The sequence below is a fragment of the Falco naumanni genome, chromosome 5 (assembly GCF_017639655.2).
Source record: "Falco naumanni isolate bFalNau1 chromosome 5, bFalNau1.pat, whole genome shotgun sequence".
Lineage (NCBI taxonomy): Eukaryota > Metazoa > Chordata > Aves > Falconiformes > Falconidae > Falco > Falco naumanni.
In genome coordinates, this window is record NC_054058.1 from 29,905,407 (window position 1) to 29,931,723 (window position 26,317).

At 38.2% G+C, this 26,317-nt stretch overlaps 1 protein-coding gene across 6 annotated transcripts in view; it reads left to right on the top strand.

Annotated features, from left to right (window-relative positions):
- MYBPC1 (myosin binding protein C1) overlaps positions 1-26,317 on the top strand; it is a 79,168-nt gene that overhangs the window by 12,420 nt on the left and 40,431 nt on the right. For 5 of the 6 annotated variants that reach the window (XM_040596722.1, XM_040596725.1, XM_040596724.1 and 2 more), the window contains exons 2-9: positions 8,080-8,112; positions 11,114-11,155; positions 17,600-17,635; positions 18,937-18,972; positions 21,502-21,606; positions 23,047-23,195; positions 23,555-23,672; positions 25,022-25,073. In XM_040596722.1, the coding sequence (XP_040452656.1) occupies positions 8,080-8,112; positions 11,114-11,155; positions 17,600-17,635; positions 18,937-18,972; positions 21,502-21,606; positions 23,047-23,195; positions 23,555-23,672; positions 25,022-25,073 (571 nt within the window). The remainder of the gene's footprint in view (positions 1-8,079; positions 8,113-11,113; positions 11,156-17,599; positions 17,636-18,936; positions 18,973-21,501; positions 21,607-23,046; positions 23,196-23,554; positions 23,673-25,021; positions 25,074-26,317) is intronic. The other variant, XM_040596726.1, reaches the window with a different exon arrangement.

Sequence of the window (26,317 nt, forward strand, 5' to 3'; positions counted from 1 at the left end):
TGCGGGAGTTGCGGTTGTTCCCCAGGCCGGGCGGCCAGGCAGCGAACCGGGGACGGGGGGCGGGCGGTGCCGCGGCCCAGCAGCGCCCCGGGCGGGCGGCCGGCGGGTGTGACAGGGGCCGGCGGCCTCGGGCGGAGCGCGGCAGCCCGTCCGCAGCCCGTAGCGGGGCCTTTCTAACGCACGCTACGGAAAGGCGGGGTGAATGCCCGCAGCTGAGCCCAGTGTGGCGGGGTGGTTCTGCAGAGCTCGCACCGCACCTACAGCCCTTTTTTAAGGCAGCAGCAGGCAGAAATCCGTGCTAACTGCTGGGCCTAAAGCAGGGCCGGGGGCTGCCAGGTGTGGAGCTGCAGAGGTAAGGCTCAGGTGCCAGGCCGGCTCTGGTTTATTGTTGGCTTTACAACGTAAAAGTAGCAATGCTGCTCCTGTCCTTTAGGCATAAGTGCGCATCTGGTTGGCAATATTTACACAGCCAGTTTTCTCCTTCCCCTGTTTAACTGGAGCCAGAACCATGTTTAAGTACATCATGTGAAGCAACGTTAAAGAATGGCTCAGGCTGGGAACAGGTAGGTGAGGAATATGGAATTCCAGGTGTAGGGAATCATTTCAGGCTTGCATTAAATTGGTGGTATATAAACAGAGATGGTGCCATGATAGCGGAGACTTTGAGTGTTTCTATCATTGAGCTACCGTTGGTAGGAAGAAACTGAATCTGTGTGGAATTTCCGCAGTTTTCACTGTGTAAGTCTTATGGGGAAAATGCCTACTAAGAATTTTTTCAGTAATGTTTGGGACTGCATACACCTCATCTTAAAACAAGTCTTGCAATGATACTTCAAAATATTTTTTTTTTATTTCCAAATGTGGAAATAAAACTGAACATATCAATAGGTAGAATAAAAAAAAAAAATCAATATAGCCACAAACAGACTCGGGCCTGGAAAATTTTTCAATGGCCTTCAGGTACAGCTGTGCTGACAAAGCCTTCTCATAAAGGTAGAGTTATGTGGCAAGCTGAATTACCTTATGAGCACAAATCACTTTTGTATACATTGTAACACATTTCATCAAAATCCTTTTGCCATGTAGATGGTATATCCAGCAAAACTTTGCCTATGAGATTTTGCAGGATACACAGCATCACAAAATTTCAGTTTGCAAGTTAAAAAAAAAAAGTTTGTTTTTGTTTTTTTAAATGATGGGATAAGTTAGAAAACTGCAATTGTGAAAACCTCCATGGAAAAAATTTAGTCAAAAAATTTCAACTGAGTGCAGCACTCAAATTGTAGTCTACTGCTAGTCTGTGATCTGTGAGATACAAGCATGAGTACTCTTTCTCCAGGATGCACAAGTGCTCAGGAACATTAGTGCAGTCATTTCTTGATATAAAGTCAGAGAAGAAAGATACAATGGAAATACAAATGGAATCTGATTATTCCATATCGGTGCCTTGCGGCCCCGAGTAGGTTAAAAATGAGTTTGAGAATGCATGGAAACTTGATAACTAGACTAAAGCCACCAAATTTAGCTTTACTTATTTCAAATACTGTCAACATTTGGCAGCCATTTAGTTCCCATTTACAGTACACATGCAACTTCAAGACTGCCAAGGAAGCCTTGCACCATCTGATGAGAGTGTTGACTGCCGATAGCTCCCTCCTACCTACCAGAAATTAAATATGTGGGGGTTTAATGCATGGATGACATAGTTCTTTACTGGGTAGTCTACCTGTACAAACTTGGGAGACTATAGATATGTGGACATACATTTTATTAAAGAAATTGCTTTTGTTCAAGGTCATGGTTACAGTGTTCTTTAAAGATTAATTCCTATAGGAAAGCAAAATTCTCGTAAGAAATGATAACAGTGTGGAAGCTTACATATGATCAGATTTGATTTACTAGCATGTGGCAGTTGGGGACATGGTTTAGTGGGACTTGATAGTGTTAGGTTTACGGTTTGACTCTATGATCTTACAGGTCTTTTCCAACCTAAATGATTCTATGATTTTAGAAAAATGTAAACTGCAAGGAAACACACTAAACAAGCAACGGTTGCTTTATGCATTTCCACAATTATGGATGGCAATGAAGACAAAATCTGGAGTCACCAATTTTACTGTAGCTCCTCAAGTAGATCGATAAACTATTTCCTGGTATCTAATTCATTCCACAGAATTCACTATTACTAGGCTTTTGTTCCAACTGTTCATTCAGTTTTGCAGTCCTTAAGTCGGGGAACATTCTGCATTTATCATATGATGGTTTGATCGGATCCTGTGGCCCATAAAATCCTTCATAATTTGAAGTATTTAGATTATTACTGAAACAGGAGCATTGTAGGTGATATTGTACAGTTGGACTAATTATTATCTTTGGTTTTGGTTTTTTCCTACAAGCTGGAATTCATTAGGAACAGTTTTGAATTTTAATGATATGCAAAACTAAATTTTTAAGCAAATTCTTTAAGTCTATTTCTTCTCCAGTCCCTAGCTGAAGATACATCACAAGATTATGATAGTTCTAATTGCTGGAATACAAAAATAATTTCAGCTTCAGTGAACATGCTGATTTGTTCACTTTGTTGCAACAACAGACAGTACTTAACCTAAGGTTGCATTATTCATGACTAACCAGAAACGGTCACAGTAAGCCAAAACAGGCAGCCTCTTCTGTCTACACCATCACTACAAGTGGAAACAGAAAGCAGAAATACTTAATAAATGTATCAGTCTAGCTGCATCACACTGCTGGCCACTGTAACTGTCACCTAGACAGCCACCAGAGCACCACTGCTTATTCACTTCAGTCCTTTAGAACCACTTTTGCTCTCAGGACCTAGGACTGAAGTCTGTTTAGAATGGGTTCTGTAGCTTTATTTTAAAAGTAATATAGAAAATGTCCATGGATATTCAGAAAAAAAGGTTGTGATTTCAGCTGGTGTTATAGTTTCTTGCCTCCACTCAGGTTGGGAACTGTCTGTGGAGGTTGCACGCAAATCAGATGATTTCTCAGTAAAGAACTGAGACTCATGAGGCAGCGGGCAGACCCTGTCTGCATGATTGTGCTCAGTTTTTGCGGAATGCAACAGTTCCACACCCTTGCACCTTCCCTGCCCACCTATTTTAGTGGAGCATTTGCCTCAGGAGAAAGCCATGTGCCACAGCGGCAGCTCTTGTGTCTTACAGGGGCTGTGCACCGGGGTCAATCCTTACACATGACAACTGCACAAGGGCTGGGGTGAGCTATGCTATCTCCCCAAACTAGCATTTTGTCTATTTTTGTCTGACTAGCAGAGTCAGCACTTTAGGAATTCCTACGTAATAGTTATATTTGTCTGATCCCTTGAGGCTATGTGTGCAAGCTTAATCCACCTACTTAAATATGGCACAATTTGACGTTGACAGGTCTTTGTGACAAAAAGCATTAAGTGACCATCCTCGTGCTCTTTGACATATGAAAGTCACCTTAATATGCTGCTGTTACACAGAGATGATATACCTGTGTCCATGATGATGCAGCTGTAGTCCTGGCTTCCCTTTCAGGTAGATGGGAGTAAGCCCTCTGGTCAGACCGGGTGAAATCCTCAATTCCTTGCCTGTTTAGACCAGAGTCTTTGCTGGGTTGTAACCAATCTATACCTAACTGCAGGGAGAAACTAGTGCAGGAAACTTTCCTGTTGAATGTTCCAGCCTGGTGAAATGTTAACTTTAGACTTTGTGCAAGCCCTGACTTAAAGCTCAAGGTCATTTCCTTCACCTGAGGGGATAAAACCACTACTAGTTTTCCAATATTACTGAGAGTTCCTAAGCCTACCCAAAACGAACCTGGTCCTGAGTACAGAGTTGCAAAATGAGAAGAGTTATCCAGCCAGACCTCTTTCCCAGTTTGCTTGCTGTAGCTCTCGAATGGTCTGAACTTCAAGACTCCAGAATACTTTGCTCCCAGCACAGTAGTAGAGTAGGACCTGGAGACTGTTTTAGAACTGTCAGCATGCCTTGTCATGTTTATACTCCAATGTGAAAAGTAATATATATGAGGTCAGGGAGTTTCTATGCTTGTTGCTGTCACAGAAGCCAGTGGAAGCGGGAATTTAGAGCCCTTGAAAAATGGCCATCACACATAAGCACCCTGCCAGATCCAAAGCTACTTGTGGTTATTGCAGGCTGGATGTCACTGCAGCCAGACCTAAAATGGAATTGAAATTTTAAATAATGGTAGTCCCAATTTAACATGGTTTTTAAGCATTTCCATAACTTTAGTGCATGGGTAATCTCACGGAACTTTTAAAAGCTTAGTTATCTATACACACAGGGAGAGATTTAAAGTCCTTTTTTAATCCAAAATATTGAACACGGTAAATGTGGAACAGTGATGGAAAATTGTTGGTAATGGGTCAGGTTGCATCTCCTGCTGATTTTCAGGAGTGTATGTATGCATGTATAATTATAAATCACAAATAAAAATGTCTTGTCTCTAAGTGCTCATATCCTATGTCAAACTGGATCCTGAATGCATCTCATGATGCAGCTGAGGCATGAAAGCATTTCTGGAGATGTTATCTAAGTGACAGTTGTGCTTTCACTTTATTTGCTAACTACACTTCTTAATCTACTATCCTTTCTGAGTAGCCATGTAGTAGACTGCTAAGTTGGTTCCTTTTCTTGCTGTAGAATTTTATATAACCAGCTGCTTTACAAGTTTCACAGCCAATGAATAACCCAAAGTCTCTGTGTAGCGCAACACAACCCACTGACATCCAACATTCTTGGCTTCTTACATAAAGAACTGCAAAGAAGAAACCACTGCCTTTTGCCTTAGAAACTGTGAACCAGAAGTGAACTTCAATTGCTTGGTAGAAGGCCCGGTTGACATGGTGTCAATCCAGCAGTAACTGGACCTTCAACAGCCGCTTTCCCCTGTAGCATAGGAGGGATCGTTACAACTCGGTGAACCCATCTTCTCCCAAGGGGCTGGGGAGCGCATGCTGGAGGCACCACGTTCTCCACCGCCAGCCCCCCTGACAATGCCTCGACAAAGCACCATATTAGGCAATGGGGCTGTCGGGAATGGCATCTGGGGACTCCAGTGAGCATGCCTCCTAGGGAAGGAGCACAACCGTAAGCTGCTGGTTGAGTGCACAGAGCCCTTTCCTGGCTGACAAACCTGTTGCAGAGGTCAGCCAGAGAGGGCTATCATTCTTTGGGGAGGTGGAAACTACTCAGTGCTATTAATGGTTTTTTTCCTGGCTGTCCTCAGGAATGGAACTGTAAGCCAAGCATGACCATGAAAGGGGTCGCACATGGCCAAAAGATTATGCTGAAGTATCTCCCATGTCTCTGCCACCCCCAGTGCCTGGAACTCTTATCCCTTCCTTTTTTTTCCTCCTGCACCATACTTCAGGTCTCTTCCCTGAGCTCAGTTCTTGCCTCGGTTAGCAATGGACCAAACAGCCTTGAATTATGGTTTAGGAAAGAAACCACTGACTTCTTGGTCTGGCTTCAGTCATCATCCCATCACAGAACTGTAGAATAGGTGAGGTTGGAAAGGACCTCTGGGGATTGTCTAGTCCAACCACCCTGCTAGCAACAGGGTCAGCTATAGTAGGTTGTCTGTGACATTGCTTAGGTTTTGAATATCTCCTTGTATGTCTGCCTGTTTGAGATGAAGTTCAGACTATAATAATAGTGTTTCTAGTCTGGTTTGTGCAGTAGATTTTGGCTAACATCTGTGCCTATTGCTAGGTAAGAGAGGACTAAAGATGTGTGATCTCTGACCAACAGAATGTGTTGTGTTGAACCATGTGTTCATAGTGTGATGAAGCCATGAAATACTTTTCAACATGAAAGAAGATCTCAAGCAAAGTCCCTCAAAAGGCTCATAAGCCTTTCATCTGAGCCTTGAAATTGCTTAGTTTGGTGAGCTTTTGTTTATAACTCTGTGGGCCTTGCTGGTGAGCCAAAGAGAATTTTCCAATTCGGTGTTTGTAAGAATACTCCCTGTTTCTAGCCATTACATTTCAAAAAGACGATTATATAGTCAGCCATTATCTGCTATTACTTTTCCATGCAAGAAATAGATTTCCATGCCACAGATGTTATTTTATTCTCAGTGGAAGCAGTAAGAAATGTCATGGTAGTAAAAGGGTTATGTTCCAAGACGTACTTTTTGTGGTGGAATTTTCATAGTTTCATATGAAAAATGTTCATATTTTCCTAGGTCACAAAGCAAAACTTAGTATGTTAGTTATTAGACCAGAAGAAATAAATTGCTACAAGCCTAAGTAAAGCTGTTTTTTTATTGTCAGACCCTGTTTCTGTTGATCTTTAATGTACACTCTCCCTTCTATTCTGTATGATGGGTGCTGTGACCAGAATGTATATCTCTGAGCTCTTTCCCTGTAGCAAGGGATTCTCAGTGGACCTTCTACAGGGATATACTGTAGTATCTGCATATGTGACTGGAAGTTCCTAAGCTATATCAAATTCACACACTCAAAATTATATTTGTGCTAAAAGTATTTCTCCCTTTTAAACGTTAAATGGATATATTAAGAATGAGAACTATGTTTTAGTTATATTTAGACCTGAGTGCAAAGGAATAGCCTTACCAGCATTTCTGTGTGACAGAAATTGAAACTTTATTTCCTGAGTACGACCTTAGGTGGGGTCCCAAAGGTTAATACCCATAACATGACAAAGGTTAGTAAGAGCCATCTACTGTTACAATTAAGGATTTCAACCTTTTAAATCTTTGCTTGTTGCAAGTACTTAAACTAAGTCAATGCACTACCTCCAATAAATATACTATTTTCAACGAGTCCAGAGTCCTAAGGATTTTACAAGTTGAAAATAAGCTTCCTTTAATGGTTTAAATGTAAATTTTATCTAGTTAATTTTTGAAAAAATGTTTTTAGATCAGAGAACATGTCGTCCCAAAAGGATAACATTTAAATCGGATAAAAAGCCTGGTTTCTGTATCACACATCTGAAAGGAAAGCAATTTAGATTAAAAAGAATGACTGAAAGAAAGAACACCGAAACATACTGTAGGTTCTACACAGAGCTGCTAAGCTGATTTCACTGAACTCTGAACTCTAGATCTAATGGTGTGGTTAAAATTAAATAAAGGTCTCTGGATTCTTTGTGAATGACCCTCTTCTGTTAATTAAAGTTCACAATTAAAGTCATATCAGATATTATTCCAGTTGAAAGTTTGCTTAAACATAGCAATATCATAGCTTAAACATAGGATATCATCTGACAGAAACATATCGATGTGCTAATTTATATATTTAAGCATATGTTCAAGATCAATTCACTTTAAAAAATCAAACCCAAACTTGAAATTCAACTTGGATCCCACGATATTCCAGAATTGTCCTCAACTGGAATTGCCAAAAGGTCCCAGAATATACTGGGTCCCACCTATATAAATTAACATGAATACATGCAGGAAGATGACCTGCGTGTCTGGGAGAGGCCATATCACTCTTACAACTACAGGAAAGGGGGTCGCAACAAGGTGGGTGTCAGTCTCTTCTCCCAAGTAACAAGTGAAAAGATAAGAGGAAATGGCTTCGAGTTGTACCAGGGGAGATTTACATTGGGTGTTAGGAAAAATTTCTCCACTGATGGAGTTGTCAAGCACTGGGACAGGCTGCTCAGGGAAGTGGTTGAGTCACCATCCCTGGAGGTATTTAAAAGACTTGTAGATGTGGCGCTTAGGGACATGGTTTAGTGGTGGACTTGGCAGTACTAGGTTAATGGTTGGATGGACTCAATGATCTTAAAGGTCTTTCCCAACCTAAATAATTCTATGATTCTGTGAGTATTATATCTCTCTGGACTGGAAAAGTTCAGTATCATCTCTTCACAGAGCATAATAGCTTTAGGCCTCTGACCCTGTCACTCTGAAGATGCCATGTGTTGCATGTGTGGAAGCAAAAATAAATTTGAGAACGGCAATAAAATATTAAATGAACCAAAACTGTGTCCAAATTCAACAAGAATATACCAAATATGTGAAAAATATTTGCTTTTACTTGAAGCTCAATATCTGTCATCTTTCCTTGTTTTTCAGAGACTGAAACTGAAAGTGCACCGCCACCTCCAGGTTAGTGTAAAAAACACCAATTTCTGCTGTAACACTAACAACAGTTCCATGAGACTGAATACTGCATAGCCATAATATGTTTTGTGTACATTGTCCCTTTGAGAGAACAGTAAGAAAAGTAAGAAAACCCGACTGAGTAAGATATTCTCACTTCACTTTGCCTGAATGTTGATTTTTCAGACTCAGTTTTTGTTTGCGAGAGACTTGTTTGCATAATGATGCAAATGCTTTTCAGGATACAGGAAATTGATGACTGCTTAAATTCTGTGGCTAAATTATGCTGTCTTCTTTGATGCTGAACAGCATCTAATCACTAAAATATTCCCTTTTGTTTCTCCTCAAAGGCACACTGTGAGTAAAGTTGATAGAATGAAACATGGGGTTCATTTCACCTAATTTTAGCCATCTGAAGAACTTGTCTAAGTTGTTCAGCAGTGCTCCACCTACAATCAGTGGAGCAGATCCTGGGTCATACATGCTCATCCAATGGGTGTTTCCTGGATAACATCTAAAATGGCACTGGTTGTCTATGTAATAGGCGGTTGCCCTGAGGAGTCTGGTTGTCTAGAACTGAGTGGGTGAGTAACTTCCAGGAAGCCAAAGTTAGGTGAAACTGAATCATAAGGACTAGGGCTTCAAGTTAAGCTGAAGCTCTGTGCCGACCTGCTACTTTTTCTTTAGTGGGAGCTGGAAAGGTAGGCAAGCCTTTGCTGTGTGAGTTTGATTTGCATTGAGCAACCTGAGTTAAATTCTCAGGTGCTGGTTAATAACGTATGTACATTACACATGTCTAATTTGACCATTTGGTGAGTTTTTTATTCTCTGTGTAGCTACCTAAACAGCAGTACTAAACAGAATACTCTGTAGGTGTTAAACGTGCATCTACTACAGTCTTGCAAACTGGCATTTTCTCGTGCTGATTCAAGGTATCTTTGTTTAAATGATATGCTATTTCATTAAAGAATACACACTTTTTCATTAAAAAAAGACAAAGTCTGGAGGTAGCAGTACCATTTGCCACAGGGAGTTTCATGTTTAAATAGCCCATATGTTATTTTTATCTTAGGGTGAACTCTTCCATATCACATATATTTATTTGTAAGGAAAGGTAATTTGTATTTCATTCATGATGGTTGTGGTTCACTCAGCCATAAAATCTGTACAGTTGATATTAAAGTAATTAATTTCAAAATGTTCACACTGAGGCACTTATATGATAGACTTTGTACTTGAATTCATGTTATTCATTGGTCTTAACTTTTAAGTAGAACTGAAATGAGGAACTGCTTTTTGTAGACAGAAAGGAATAGCATATTTGAAATGTTATATTAAAAGATTTATTAACATTTTCAAATAAGTTACATCATCTTTGTTTTTATTTAAATACACAGGATTAAATATTAAATCACTCCTATAACCCCCTTCCTTTCCCCCATCTTGTACTTTCTCTGTACAACAAGTAGGGTGTCAGCAGGCCTTTATGGTTTGGCACAGACCAAACTGGGATATTTCTAAGCTGGAAGTACCAATCACTTCTCCTGGCTTCCTTCTGCCTGATTTGAGATGCTGTCATCTTGGATTACCAAGATGTATCATCAAGATGCGTACCAAGCTATCACACAAAGAAGGAAGCTGGTTGTTCAAGAATCCAAATGCTATAACATATAAATAGTTTATTGGACATAATCATAATTTTGAACTACAGCAGGAAATTTTGGGGAAGCCATTGTAAGAGCTCCTTCTAGATCTCAATGTCAAGCCACCAGTTTGGTATTTTTAGTCCTGATGAGGTTTTCAAATGGGATTTAGACATGCTACCACCTGCCAAGAACAGTGAATTCTAAGCTCATTTCCTAGTAGGAAGGGAAAGTGTTACTGTAGCAAAATCCCCGTTAAAAAGGAACAATTTGACCATCTGGCCAAGATGGATGACCTGACAACTGGAGGTTGGAAATTTAGGGAATTCAGACAGAAGCATCCAGGATTCTGTCACACTTCCAGAATATGGACTTGTCTTCCAAATTTCAAGTTTTATTTTCATAGTTACCATGGTTATGCACATGTGAACAAGAAATCAGGATAATCATATCAACTGGTTCTTGCAAATATTTCTTCCGTGGCACAAAAGTTACCTTAGCTCCATCTTAACAATATTAGTCCGTTGACCTTCACGCATGTTTTATCAGATAGTTGACAGGTAAGTCTGCCACAGAAAGTCCTTGTTCACAGGCAATAGAATATTGAGTGTTTACACTTCGAAGACAAATCATATGATTTGACAAGTCTCTAAATGGTCTTGTATGGAAATTGAATGAGAAACAAAACCAAAGAGAATAGGAATCATATCAGATCCTGAAATAGAAAAAGCACAGACATTTTTATTTTGTTGAAAATACAGTCCAAGTTTTCTCATACCTATAAGGTCAAAGGTAATTCACATTCACCTCCTTGGAGTAGAGGACAAGCTGAATCAAGAAAACTAAAAGCAAACAGCTTGAGGAAAGATTATGATGAAGATGGTAAAGAATTAAGGACACCCTCAATATGTTCTGTCTGTGGTGTACTTTGTCTTAAGGATAAATTGATTAGGGTGATGGAGCTCTGTATACCGTTAATATTTGGCAGTATCTCACGTCTGATCCCATTCCATTCAAATTAGCAATGATATTAACTCATTTCAAAGGCTTTCACAAATAAGCCCAAGAACAAGAGACTAATGATTGCTGCTTCTGAAAAACGCAGTATTTTTCTTCCACTGAGTACAGGAACATCAACCTTATGCACTTGTTCAAGACACAGAAAATGCATTGATATGCACAGAGTTGTAAAATGATTTATGGGATTACAACTGTGTATTACATATACATATATATCAATAACGCTTTAATTTTGCTTTTTCAATACTAGCAGAACGTAGAATATTGCTGGTTTTTTAATGCTGTGTAAGTTTTTCTTTTTACTTTAAGATCCTCTCAAAAATATACTTGTACTTCCTACACAGAACAAAAAACATCGCAGGAGGGTGAAACTGGAAAGGGTAAAGGTGAGTTTGAAATCATATTTTAAAAATGGGCAGTAAAGAGAACATTCCTGAATGCTGTTCTGATGCTGGATTGCTTGAGCTGCAATTCAGAATTTGGGTGCCAAATTTCAGAAGTGTGATGTGAAGCTTCCTGGATCCTTTATCTGCATGACTTATCCAGACAAGGAAATCATGATACTTAATGAAATTCTGCAAACAAGACTGACACTTCAGCAACAGTATTTATATAGACTGTTTAATTAACAGATCAATTTTCAAGTTATTTGCATGAGCAGAAAGCCACATTTAAGTGAGCCTGGATGTTAACACTGACCAAGTTTGCTAAAACTCAGATACTGTGGATGCTGGTAGCTTTTAAATAGAGCGGACAATATTCTACTGTCACTCTAAGCTGCTTCTGTTCTACCACAGAAACCTGATATTGCATGTTTTACCTTTCAGCAAAGTCCAATAGGTTTTTTTCATCTGATAAAAGAAACTACACGTTTTTCTTCCTGTCCTTTTTGGAAGCCCAGCAGTTGAGCTCATCACAAGTTCTGAAAAATGTCTTTGAGAACTGTCTACTGTGAATAAACACATAATTGTTCCACTAGCAATGCATGTAAAAACCAGCTCCATTTTTAATATATAATTTTGTGCCACTGAGATTAGACTCCAGCTCTGTTGACAATTCTTCCAGTTACAAAGATACATTTTGAGGGAACTGGGCCAAATTTTGCTCTTTTTTGAACTCCCTGCCAAAGTAGAATTCAAACAGCTCATCAGCTTATTTTCAAAAAAATAATCTTTTTTTTTCCTTCACTATAATAAAAGGCTAAACCAGACCGAAATATACTTACAACTGATGTATTGCTTGCTTTTCATTTGGCACAGTTATGCTTTTTCATGGCAAATCAAGAAATGGCTTGCTTGAAAATGTGTTCTGGCTTTTGGTCTCTTCAAGACAAAATTTTGCCTTATAGACAGACTGGATGCATACTTGATACTTCCAGAGTTATTTGGCAAAGGCGTGCATGGCTATTTTTTTCAGCAAAGTCAAAATATAAACACAGAGTATGATTCAAGTACCCTTAAAGAAAATAAAAATGCTGAACCAGAATTCAGTGCATGTTATTTTGCCAGCTATCTTTGCATTGAGCAATTATTTTGACACACAAAATTTCATGTGAGTAATCAAATCTGTCATCTTGGCAATGGAAACATAATTCAGGAATAATCTGCATGCCTAATGATAGGAAAATGATGAAGGTCTTGCCTCAAGCTATTCCAGCAGCTAGTTCTGCTTGCTTTATTTTGATATGAGAGAAATATTTGTTCCTGAACTGAACATGAATGGTGTTTTCCCCACTGCTTACAAGTCTACATTTTACTGAATAAAAAAGAAAACATGGTAGGTATCTTATCAAATACTTCTATTATCTTTTTATGTATTATTATGGGTCTGGTTTGCATTCAGTGAAGAACACAGGTATTTTTAAGTGGAAAAATGCTTTTTGGTACTTAGCCTTTCTAGGAGGTTTTTGCTACCAAAAAAAAATATTTGAGATCCTAGGAAGGGAAGTGTTTCCAGTTTCAGTCCATGGTGGCAGCAGCTGCCTCTGTAAGAATTCCAGCGAAAGTCTGAATACCAATACGTAGAAAGAACAACCTGCCATACTCCAGTGAAACTGTTACCTCCACAAAGCAATGTAGATGTCATTGCCAAGCACTCAGTAGTAATTTTTTTGTTTAATTAGGTATAGTGCAATTGTTCCTATCAGCTCCTCTTTTGTTGCAGAGTATCACCAAGTATGGGAAAGTATATTTTCTTAGAGTGATTCCTTCATGTTTGTCTGCCAGAAGAAAATATAATGGTGAGCATAATTCACAAAATGGGAAAATATTCCATTTTTCCAGTCTGTCCAAAATCATTTACACTAGAAAATGAGCAATTCAACAAGGAAATGAGGACAGAACCAACTAGAGGTTATCTTTTGTATAAGTTACTCATGAAACTGTTTCTGTAGCTTCGGAAGCAACACATTTGGGTACTTCCCTGAATGGGAATGAGACAGGAAGGATTTAATATCTGAATTATACAGTGTTAGCAGCTGTGACCTCTTTGCTCATAATTTATAAGAAACAGCACACCACAGGAACCTGGGACAGCCCCTCTCTGCAGTACAGTCAGGCTGTGCTGGAATCTGGCAGCCAGGAAAACAAGCTTGGTAGTCCACATAAACAACATAGTCCATAATTTTCACGTCATCTCTAAGACAAGTTAACTGCAGAAGTTAGGAAGATGAAGTATAACTATCTGTGTGTCTGTTTTACTGTTCTATTTCTTTTTAGTAGTTATTGTCCGTGTGAAATTATGTATTTATGTTCCTTTATGTTCACTGTAAAGTTAAGAAATAGTGGACGGTGTGATAAATTCTTTGTTATCTTGTGGTTATTTCACTGTAAATTAGTAGCTCAGAGCAGTAAAAATAAAATTTTCTTGCATAGAATAATCTTTTAAAGCGTTTCTAGTTTCAAAAATGTCGGAAATAATGTTGTAAAAAATTCAGCATATATATGATCATCCATTTTTATTCCAGAGAAAGGTGACTCAACAGAAATCCCACCAAATTTACTGTGTTATCCCATACTCATTCAATCTAAAATCTTCTGCCTTTGTTTTTTAATTTTAGCATTATCATACAGATTGAATATTGTTATAATTGTGTTCCAAGTTGTTAGAATAATAATTGAATTGTAATATCAATTTGCTCATTCCTTTTTTAGGTCACATCCAGCCATTCAGAGAGCTACTAAAATTTCTGCATGTTTTACTGATACCTTTTCCTCTAGGTTCCATCCAACCATCTACTAAAATGTTTGCATGTTTCATCTTTGTATTTTTGCAGGTTTCACTTATCCATTCATCTCTCAACTAAAACTGTACAGTTGCTGTACATATGTACTTCAAGTCCACTTGATGGGACTGCCGAACAGTCTTTGAAAATCAGATGGGTAATTGAAGGCAACTAAATTTTAAACTCTTAGTCTTGGAAGGGCTAAACTGTGCTCAGTAATTTCAGCATAAACCGAAAAGATTCAGCAGATTGGTTGAGTTCCTCTGTGTGTGTTTATGTACCATGAAGACACAGGTTCACTCTTTGCGTTGTTTACCTACATCCTGCCTTAGCCCTGAACATTTGCTCCGGTGTGCAGTAGCACAGATAAATGTTAATCACCTGCAGCTGCGAAACAGTGCCTCTTCGCTGCAAAACAGTGCCTCTTCCCTGCTCACCACTCTGCCTATCTCTCATGCCAGCTTCTGCGGCCGTCAGTGCGAGCAGGGAACAACAACAAAGAAAGATTAATTTGTTTACGGGCTCTGCTAGTGGATTAAATCACATTTCAGGTGCTGTTCCAGTAGAGTCAATTGCAGAAGTTCCCTGTTCAGTTCTGCAGCACCAGGCTTTTGACATTGACACATGGCTTTCAAGTTGTCTTTTAAACAGCTGAAAAATAGAAAAGTAAACTAATAGATTAATATGATTTTGCCACTTCTGCAAAACACTGTTTACCAACGATGTGATTGATGGCAGAATAGCAGCTTCCACTTTTGTGTGGTAGATTTCAAATCAAGGGAAAGTAGGTTTAAGATTCATAAGCAGTTCATATATAAATCAGTAGTTATTACTTATATTTTGAAAGATTTTTCTACACTCCTGCTCTGTCAGCAGTTAGAAATTTTAATATTGAGATTACACTAATTAAAATGAGTTACTTCTGAGATATGGAGTGTTCTTTCATCCTACAAGACACTGCTCCTGATGGAGGTCCAAGAGGCCCAGTCCTCAATTAATGTGATTGTTTAGATACATGGAAATAAACATAAATATCCTACTTGCTAATGGAAATTTGCCATAGACAAATAGAAGCCAAAGAGCAAAAATGTACTCCATAAAGTAAATATATCTTACCGACCTACTGTCAATGATTTTAATGAGTTAAATGAAGTGATTTCTTCATACCTAGCTCTTGACATGCAACAGGTTGCTAAATGTATTCCATTAATAGTTTACTTGCAGAAGATAAGTAAAGTGAACTAATGATCATGGTTCTGCTGCCAGGTCTAGGATTTTTGCATTTTTTCTTATCTTTGGATGGATTTTATTACTAACATGAACAATCGCTCACCACAGACAGCAGATGGGTTATAGCTGTTGAACCATTTTTCATATTTGTTCAATAGTCAGTTCATTTTGTCCTAGAAGCCTGAGATATAAGGAATGATGAATTAATAATTACCCATTTATCAAAACAATCCTACTGGCATGTGTTTTTTTTCATACTCTTTCCATTTACAGCACATTCAGTTGTGCTTTCATTTTGATACTTCTGGAATGTTTGTTTGTTTTGATTTGCTTGTATTTGATGCTAACATTTTGTTTGAAAAATTATAGATTACCCTGGAGAAACCCCAGCAATCCCTCTGCAAAACTAGTAACACCTTTTTGTTGTTTTAATTTTCAAATGTTTAAAAAAATTAGAAGTCAAATAGAGCGGCCCTTTAATAATGTGATTATCATACACCATCATGTAGGATGCGTCACTTCAAAGGTTTTATGCTGATTGATCTTAATTATATTTTTCTGGCCAGAGAGAATATTCTGTACCTCTTCAAGCCATCGTCAACCACAAGGGTGACATTATTGACAAAAAGAGCTGAAAGTACACTTTATACTTTCATGAAATATAGAGAAAGATTTGCAGTGGAATTACTGAACCTTGTATTCATTTAGTTGCTAGCACAAAACATTAAAACGTCTGACAGGACTTTATCATTACTGTGCTTTCACAGAAAATCAACATCTTCAGTGTCTGCTTATGCTTTGGATGATGCAGGTGGTGAGAACTCTTCCACTAAACAAATTCTTTTTTTTTTTCCCTATGAATTAGAAATAATTTTTATAAGATAACACATTAATCCTTCATATATAGGCTTTCTTTTTGCAACCGACATCCTCCTCCCAAGGGATTTTTAAAGACAATTTTGATGAATCATTAAAAAGGAATGAGTAAAATGTGACACCTAAGTAGTTAAATTCCATTAACAGACTTTCAATGAGCTTTTGGTGGTTAAGTAAGCACAAAAAATCAATATGACCAGTATTTACAAAAATGCAGCTATATTTTATATGTGGTTTTGTCATAGCTATTACATTTGTCCTTGAGAAAATACAGACAAATTATGACTTTAAGGTCCAAATCAAAGGGCATCTTCAGAGTTAAAATTAGATTCTGGAAGCCCAAATCTAAAATAAATTAAAAAACCACAAAACAAACCCTCTTTAAAAATTTAAGTTAATATTCTTCCAAAGTTGTTCTTGTTCATTTTCCTCCACTTTGAAATGTTCTCCAGATGATTTTCTGATACTGTATAAAAGACATGTTAATTTTACATTACATATGTATTAAATCTTAAATATATCCAGTTTATTCTAGCCTTTCAAATGCTACATTGGTAATTTTAATATTTTATTTTTTTTTACTATTAGGCTTTTAAGACATAGATTTTTTGCATATTCTTATCAGAAACTGGTATCTCTGAGGTTTCTAGTCAACATCTAAAATTCAAAGAGATGCAGCAGACTCTTGTAAAGATAGTCTTTACCTTATTCTGGTTTTCTAATAATCATGATTACAGTATTTCAGATTTAATGCAAATTTCATGCTTTTTCAAGCTTTTGATTTATATAAATATATACCTCTATGTATTCTGTAAGATTAAGTGTTTCAAAATACCTCGACAACAATTGCTTGTAGTGATTTAATACCTGATAATGGTCACCTTTTAGTGTGATTTAAAGGAAAATCCAGTGTGATGATAATAGTTCTGTTCTTATTTTAAATTATTTTCCTATAATATGGGGGAAATCAGTTATTTATTCCTTGCATTTTAGATTAATAATCTAATACAGAAATTGCAAAGTATAAATACAGGGAACTATTTTTAACTGTTGCATATCTTGACTTAATGATGCTGAATGCATATATGGTGCACATTTTAATTGCAGACGTGGTCATCAGAGAAATGGCATCTTCCTCAGGTCAGATATATGATTGACCTTGATTTCATTGTGGCTTTTTTGTATTTACTGTGGATTACATCTCTAACAAACAGAACCACTCAGCATCTTCCATATAAACTCATGATTTAATAATAGATCACAGCCCACATCTCATTTTTCTTTTACTTGCTTGAAACATTAAGGTTTACCATTTCAGCTACTGAATTATGCAAAGCTTTCTTCATCAGTTTGAAGCTTCCTTTTTGAATGCTCCTGACTATTATGATTTCTCTCCCTTTCCTTTGCAGGTTTTACATTTTCACATAGTTGTTTTAAAGCAGATGATCGTCTGTGCTTTCAGTTTCTTTATGTACTTTTTTATGTGTATTTCTTTTCACAGACGAAGATGACACATCAGGTAGTACTCCACCAGCAGGTTAGGACTGTGATAGTGCTTTGTGTGTGTATGTATGTATGTTTCTCATGACTATTAATGAAGAAAGAGTCCAAACTCTTGGACTGAACTCAAAACATACTAATTAGAGAAAGTTTTTTGAAATGCCTTACATTAAATTAATCCCTCTTCAGAAGTACCAGACCTTCATACCAAATAAGTTCCTTTCCACTCCTGTCCTGAGGGCTTTGGTAGAACATCTACCACTGGAAGGTAAAACACCGGTTAGCAGCTCTGAAAGCAACTCCCCTTTTCCTATCAACAAACACGGAGTGCATTTTTAAGGTTAATCTTGAAAGCAAATTCCAGAATTACAAATAAAACACATGGCATGTGTTTTATTTGTAATTCTGGAATCTGTAAATCTGGAACCATGCCAAAACAGGTTTATCCACATAATTGTCTATCACTTCACCTTAGGCCGTATGACCTACAAGGTAGTTTGAATGTACTGCTGCATGCCATTGCTGCCAGCCTGGCAGATAAAATGCCTTTCGTTGTTTGCAATGAAAGAAAACATCACAGGGGTCCATCATGATAGATATGGCATGAGCAGCATTCTGGCCTTTGCTGGCTTAATATGTTTTTTAAAAATAAACTGTGAATGAAACAATTTTGAACATTAGAAAATGCTTTCCAGTGTGTCAAATGGAAAACATGCTCTTAATTATCTTCACTGCCCTAAACGATTGCATTTTCTTGATTTCTCCCAAAAGAATTTGCATTGTTAACTTTGGCTTGGATACCATCTGTAAAGTCAGTAGCAGTACATTGCTTCACAGTATTAGAGGACCTCATTGTTAAAAGCTAAATATATAGATAACATTGTAAATCACAAACCCTTAAAATTTAATTTTAACTATTTATCATTATTTTGTTCAACCTAGATAAGTAAACAATTTAAAGAATTCAAAATACTGTCCCCTCAGATAAATATTGAACAAAATAAACTCATCTGTTGTCTGGAACTACATAAATCATAAAGAAAACATCAACTTCAGAGAACCCTTCTAAATGTGAACTACTAAAAAGAAAATCTTGAATAGAAATTAAACTAAACTAATTTAGATTTTCTAGAGCAAAGAGGGAAATATTTCTGATTTTTTTTCTCAGCTGTGCACTTCCCTTTTCTGGTATTCAAGTAGTTCCTCATGGGTATGTTTCTAAATATCTAATCTAATCTTCTTGCATGAAGAAACAATGTACCTAAAATCCCAGTGATCTGAGGTCAGTTAAGCTGTGATCTCTGATCTGGTGTCATCTAAATTGCTCTTCCCTTTCAGATGGGATGTCTAAGCCAGCGGAAAGAAAAGATTCAGGTGAGACCTCCTGAAAAACATGATGAAAGACTCCCAAGTTTGCATAATATAATTGTAATTAATATTTTTTTCTTAAAGAAAATATTTAATTTTATTTTCACTGTTTATACAGTATCAAACTGTAACTGTTGAAATGCTTTTAACTATCAGAGTGAATAGGTTTCTAGCAGCTAAGCCAAGAGTGAGAGAAGGCTCTGCTGCACAATACAGGGCACGTATCAGTATTTTACACATACATACATACCTATCTATCTATATCTCTTTCTATATAGATAGATACACAGCTATTCCCTTCCTCCTCAGCCTACAGGGTGACAGTGGCTTACCTGAATCCCACACACAGGCCCCAGGAGACTGTAGGACAATGGCTTCTTCTCACAGCTCAAAGGACGGTGGGGAAAACCTAGCAAAGTCATAATCTCTTTCTTCCTACCCTGGCAGGTAACGCATACTGCACCCACTTTTGTGGTTTCAGGATTTGCAGCCTCTGGAACAAAATGAGCAGCAGGTACTTCAACCATGATTATTGAACTGGCATAACCGCCTATGCCAGCCCCCTGAGCCAACGTCAGACCCATGTTTTGTTCTGTTTGTTTAATAAATAAGAAAACATTAATATCTAAAGGTGATGATAATATTTAGGTGTTATGTGGTACTGAATTAATGACTTCATGTAAGCTTCTTCCATTTTAAATATCCTTTTTCCATTTCACCTTGTGGTGTGTTAGGTTTGTACTGCACGTGACCAGGTCCTGTACCAAGCAATGTCACATCATTCTGTTCACACCAGTAACTATCACTTGTTCTTATGTTGTTTCCATATGCTACTACGTTATACTGGCATAATCTAAACATCCAGATTATAGAGAGAGTATATATAGATGTGTATCTATATATATTTATGTTCCTGTGTGTCTGTGTATGTGTTTTTGTATATGTATGTACATGAACATCTTTACCTGTAGGAAATATTGTACAAGCAGACATACATAGAGTTGTTAGGCACATCCCTCAGAATTCACGGAAAGACTGAAAGGCAAATATTTTATATCAATGCTATCTAGCATTTCCATTCCTTTTTAAAATTCCTAATAGACTCTAGGATAATTAAAACAGTTTCGCTGCATATTCTCATGGTTGTCATGAGTTGTCTTGCTTTTGTGAGCAATGGAAATCTTCATGATTTACAAAGGCTCCTGTCACAGTAATATCTATATAGCAGAAAATTCTGACTTCTGGCAAGTGAGTTTCTACAGAAAATACTGAGCAGGGAAAGGAACTTTTAATTTCAAGACTGGGGTTTGACTAAGTGAGAAGTGTTGTGTGACTGGTTCCTTGTTTATGCTAGTTATGAAACCAAAACCAAAAGAGCATTGGATAAGCTATAAAGAGCTATCTTCAATTCTGAAACAACTGTAAGTTCAAGAGGAATGAGGGAGAGGCAGCTTTGATTTGAAAGAGGCAGATGGCTTTCTTATAGCTGTACATCTCCACATTTGCTCAATTCTTCTGTACTACCATGGCAGCACTGGCTTTACTCAGTTTCCCCTATGCACTGGTGATAACTCCTCAAAAAAATGAGATGTAGCATTTGGACTTCACAAATTCTCACTTGGAATATGAGACACATGCAGAAAGGGAGCAGGTAACAGACAGATGTTCACTGCCTTGCTCTCCCTACCTTTTCTTGTAGGAATGAGCTTTGACCATGGTTTTGCATGTATTTATTTACCCAAGATGTAACTGCATAGCACAAAGCCAGGGCTGTTCAGATGAGCAGGAAGACCAGAAATGCACAGCTGTGCTGGTACAGTTCTCTGCCTTGGGGAGGCCGCTCACTTGCCACTTCTCTCAGTACCGTTGTTCCTTTTTGGTTCCAACATCCCAGTTTCCAGAAAAGGTGCGGTGTCTGAACACATGACACAGTCATTTCCATCTGACAAACTATTTTTCTGTAAAATATCAGCCAATGCCCATGGCAGGACATCCCCAAACTCTCTGTTTCTGTTAGGGCAGAAGAGCACAAAATTCAAAAGTAAGCTTCATCCCTGCCCTGTTTTGCTGTCAAAGAGGAAAAACTAGCTTGTACAATAGACTGAGTTTGGACTTGAGAGAGACTCACATCATACGTGTTTCGTTTGTCCTTACAGCTGTTTGTGTTTTCAGAACCTCCATCTCTTCTGAAAAACAAAGAGCTGCCCTTTGTGCATTGCCCCTGTAAAGCACTCATGGTTGAATGCTGGTGCCGTTCGAGTTGCGCAGTGCCCACCTTGGCTGATCAGGTTCCCCTCTCTTCCTCCCTGTTAGTTTCATTTTCTGTCACCACGGAGGTAGTGTTCTTGCAGGAACTGTACACAATGTGACAGCTAAGCAATGGATGTCAGTGTGAACAACAAATTACATATCTTTCAGGACAACTGAAGAGAGAGGTAATAGGGTTAGATAGTTTAGTAAGTTCAGGTAAGTGGATTTTGGAGGAAGTAAAACACACTCATATGATTGACATTTCCCTGTCTCTCCGCATCTCAGTATGGTCTATTGGAGAAGGAGCTCCAGAAGAGACAGAAAAACGCGATGACGCCCAAAGGTCCACTTTATTCGTCGAAAAACCTCAGAGCGGTTCAGTGAGCGTTGGTAAGTGCTTAGAAACAAAATCAAAAGCCACTCCCAGAAGGACAGAGATTGAGGCAGATCCGGGAAAGGAATGTGCAGTTCCTGTGACACTCAGCTTCTGTCCGCAGCTGCAACTACTTCCACTGATTTTAGCTGGTTGGAAACTCCACTCTTCAAAGGCAAAATGGACAGTACAAAGAGAAGCAAACTCCAGTTGTTTAATTCAAGACAATCTCAAAATGTAACAGTTTACTGAGCACAATGGGTAAGAGGTATCGCTGCTGGAGAAGAGAGCTGTGATGCTGTTGGCTGTGATGCTGTTGATGTCAGGAAGATCTACCCAAAAGCCTGCAGCATAGATTAGAGATTGCCAGTCAGCTTTTGTACCCTACAGCTGTGTGTAAAGTAGCAAGCGGCAGATTAATAGGAGCAGCTCTGTAGGGAAGCTGGTGGGGTCACTCCTGCTGTAACCTTTCTGTGGGATTTTCTCTGGACTAGCTCTGGTTTAGTCCAGTGGTCTCATATACCTATTAGCAGCTGGAGCACAGGTGGTAAACTCTCAGAGGACCTTTTTGGTTTTAATTTCACCCCAAAGGAATGCAGTTCAAGCACTGTGAGGACTTTCTATGTGGTGAACCAGAGCACAGTAAATGGGGACGGTTAGGAGGTTCACTTCCAACTGCACTCCTAAGCCATACTATCATGGTAGGGTAGCTGCACCCTAAGCAGGGTAGCAGCAATGGTAAGAAGCAATAGCTACTTAATATGGGTGTTGTGTCATGATACACTATGACAGGGTCAGATGTGGGGGGTTTTATGCATGCCTATTATTTATTTTGGTTTCTGGCTAGAAAAAGAGCATTTTGGGAGGATTTATTTGGAAAATAAAGATAAGAAGTTAGCTGTATTCTGCTCTGAAGCCCATGAATGACAGGATGGAAACTCAGCAGGGGCTGGGCAGTGGTGTTCTGAAAATTGAGCTACTTTTACCATTGCCAAATTGTTTAGAGAAGACACTTTCCCCTCCCTTCTCAGCTTAAAGAATTAATGATAGAAATGCATGAAGAGCTCCAAGCTTTCTTTTCCACACTGGAGTTTATTCATGTAAAAATTCCTGGTAGCCTAGGAACACCTGCTTGTTTTAAGCAAAGAAATTCAAATAATTGGAATGACTCGCCCATGAGAACATGGAGTTTTGTCTCAACTAGTTTAACCTGCTTCTTAGTGTTTCAAGTTCCATGTCAACGTGGGCTGGGCCGAAGGCTTCCAGACCCAAAATAATTAAGCTCTGTCACACTGCAGTACTTTCATAGCCTGTGTGACTCCATCTGATTCTTACTGTCATGGCAGAGCTAGCACATGGGGACTGGAGGGAGCCAGTAGTAAAACAAACTTGTACAGATGTGGCTGACCAACCACATGTTCCTCAATGACTGCATTATTTTTTTCTTTTTTAAAAAGGTGGGAATATTACATTTATAGCCAAAGTGGAAGCCAAAGATCTTCTCCGAAAGCCAAATGTTAAGTGGTTTAAAGGAAAATGGATGGACCTAGCCAGTAAAGCGGGGAAGCACCTGCAGCTGAAAGAGTCCTTTGAACGTCACACTAAGGTGGATCTTTGCTTTTCCTTTTTATGGGGCCAAAGCTCCAAAGAGAGCTTAAAGATCAGTCTAACACAACAGGTAGCAATTCAAGAGCAGTGGACTCTAAACCTGGCTTCCTCACGCAGATTTCGGTGATGATCTGTGACCCTGCACGGAAGCAGACTTTTCTGCTATTCTAGTGCAGGACAAGTGGTGGTGGGGAAATCAAAGTCTTCCGTTGCCATGCCTGGGTTCCAGTTTCTTTCTAGAGCCCTTTATTTGAGTTATACTTTGCTTCTGGTTTAGGTCTGAAAGATTAATCTTTTAACTTCTGCTTTGTGCAAATATATTCCCCATATTAATGAACAATTATGTTTGATTTTTAGATTCACACGTTTGAGATGCATATCATTCAAGCTAAGGAAAATTATGCAGGGAACTATCGCTGTGAAGTATCTTATAAGGACAAGTTTGATAGTTGCTCTTTTGATCTCGAAGTCACTGGTAAGATTCCACTTGTGTCTAACATTTATAAAGATTTCTTTTTTTTTTTTAACCTGAAATGCCACCTGATTTTATTCAGAACCTTAAAATGAAGTAATGCTTAAAGCGAACACTTTTAGCATACAGCTCAGAGAATTTTCTTAAGTGTCTGTAATTTATTTTTTAAATGAACATTGGGATAGATAGTATGTGAGACGTTCATGCAAAAAATTGGAAAAGCTGTGAGATAAAGCTAGTATTGAATTCAAATCAGGTTCTGCCACACAGGACGGAGAGCTAGGCTTAGGTTTATTCAGAGAGCAAGGCTTCATCTGGCAGTACGTGAGCAGAGGGTCATGGAGTGGTTGTAGCTCACCAGTGTTTTGCACCCTGATCAGGCACAGTATAGTCATAATTCAGGAAGCTATTTCTTCCACTCTGCATCAAATTAAAGAACATCACAATGCGGAGTACACTTGACACTCATGCCTTTGTCTGATTCTGTGTTTTGAAAGACCTTACTCTGGCAGACGTTATCTTTTCCTTCGAGAGCAGTTCTGCCAGCACAACAGCACACACATACCTGCACGATCAGACTGAGAAAGATGGATGTCTTCCAAAATGCCAGGGCCAGCAGCCAGTGGACAAAATAGTTGTTCACCCTCATAAAGCACGCCTAGCAAATGGCACAGACCAGACTGTTCGTTCACGAGTCAGGGGAAACTGGTCACAGTTAAGGGGACATTTGATGGCTGACTGACAGCCTAAGGGACATGGGTAGGTGTGTGTATTCAGAGGCCAGTGAGGCAGGGATCAGCCTGGCAGCATCTGTCACTGGCTGTGGATCAGAACCATTTCATCTGATTCAGGCTGGCACAAATGGGTAATTCACACAGAGGGAATTCATCCTTGCACCAACAAGACTCAACATGAGTCTGTAGTTGTAGAGAAGACTACTTCTTTCCTCTGATGATGAATGTACTGAGAAAATGCAAGGTGCAAGCAGGGGAGAAAGCACAGGGAATGGGAAGACAAAAAGGCCAGAACCTGTGTATAGGCAAGAAGGAGATCAGAGAGAAACATCAGAGTGAGATCTCCTATGCAGAACTGCAGAAAGTAGTTTAGAGGAATGCATTAACTAAACTTAGCTTAGCACTGAGCAGCTTTGCGCACATCAAAACTTAATGCCAACAGAGCAGCACAAACTCTGGTCCCTGAGCAGGAAACTGAACAAATTTCATATGCCTGAACTGAATTTTCAGTTTATATGAACTGAAAAAATTCATATGAACAAATTAGTCTGATTACATAAATTACATTAATTTCAAATTGTTTTTAATTCCTGTATTATTATTATTATTATTTCATAGAATCTTCCCAAGCTGCCCCATCCATTGACATCAGATCTGCTTTCAAAAGAAGGTAACATCAAACAGCGATCCTATGAAGCTCCTCAGTAATGGATGCTGGTAGCATGCACAGAATTTGCATCAGTCTTGGCAGACAATTGTATCAAGTACTTTAAAAAAATATTTTCTTAAATAAAGATTTAAAGATGTGGGGTTTAGGGTAGTCAGTAGTGAGTAGAACGAAATAGTTACAATACGTAGACAGTAACTACTGTAAAATTAAAGTGTCATTGCTTTAAGGGAAAATGTACTATTTAAGACAATGAAATATACGTTTCTTTAGAGGTTTCTAAAATCATATTTTCATTCACTAAAATATCCTACTGCATGTTTCCTGAAAGTTGTCAGCTGCAACATGAAATTTCCTGGTCCAAGTCCTGTACTGATTAAAAGCAGAGAGAAAATTCACACTGATTTCGAGAAGACAGGATCTGACTTTAAGTTATGTTACAGTAAAAAAATGTGTTATAAGATCATCATTACAGAAAAACTACAGATAATATATTGCAGAGGATGTAAGATAAAGCATTGTGTCTTAAGTTTTGTTACCTTTTGATAAAATAGCAATTCAAACCAGTATATATATAATTTTTATATTTTATGGAGAAAATTTCTTACAAGGACAGAAATACTTAGAATGAAAATGTTTTACAAACAGAAAATTAATGCAGTTTGTTAATTTACACATACAAGCAAATCTGTGATTCAGAGGTAACTGCTTTTATTTAGAGGGATATGATTTTAAAAGTAAGTGCAAAAGATACTACATTCAAGGTGCACTCCTTTCTTGAGCACATTTTAAAAAAGCTGCAATAACTATTCTGCCCAAACAGATGAGGATATTGGAATATTTTCTGTTTTTTTAACATGCAAAACCTGGGATGAGATACTGCATCATTTGATGTAACATTTGCAGGATCTTGCCCTTTTTACAAGTATTAAGGGCATTTATTTTGTCTTTATGTGCTTTTCAGTGAAGTTCTGCTGCTTAAGGTCACATTATAGAAAGAAATGCACCTTCACAGGACTGTGATTCTATCTGTAATAATGTACAATGCATTGTTCCTTTTTTTAAACTGATTTCTCCCTTCACTTAGACAAAGGTTAAATCTGAAGTGTAATGCTTTGCAATCAGTATTTGACACAGCTGTGCATTGTTAAAAGCACCACCCAGCAATGCAAATCTTTGTTTTAAATTCATACCAAAAGATCAGCACAAGCCTTTGTTTTTATACACATACACTATGGAAATGAAAA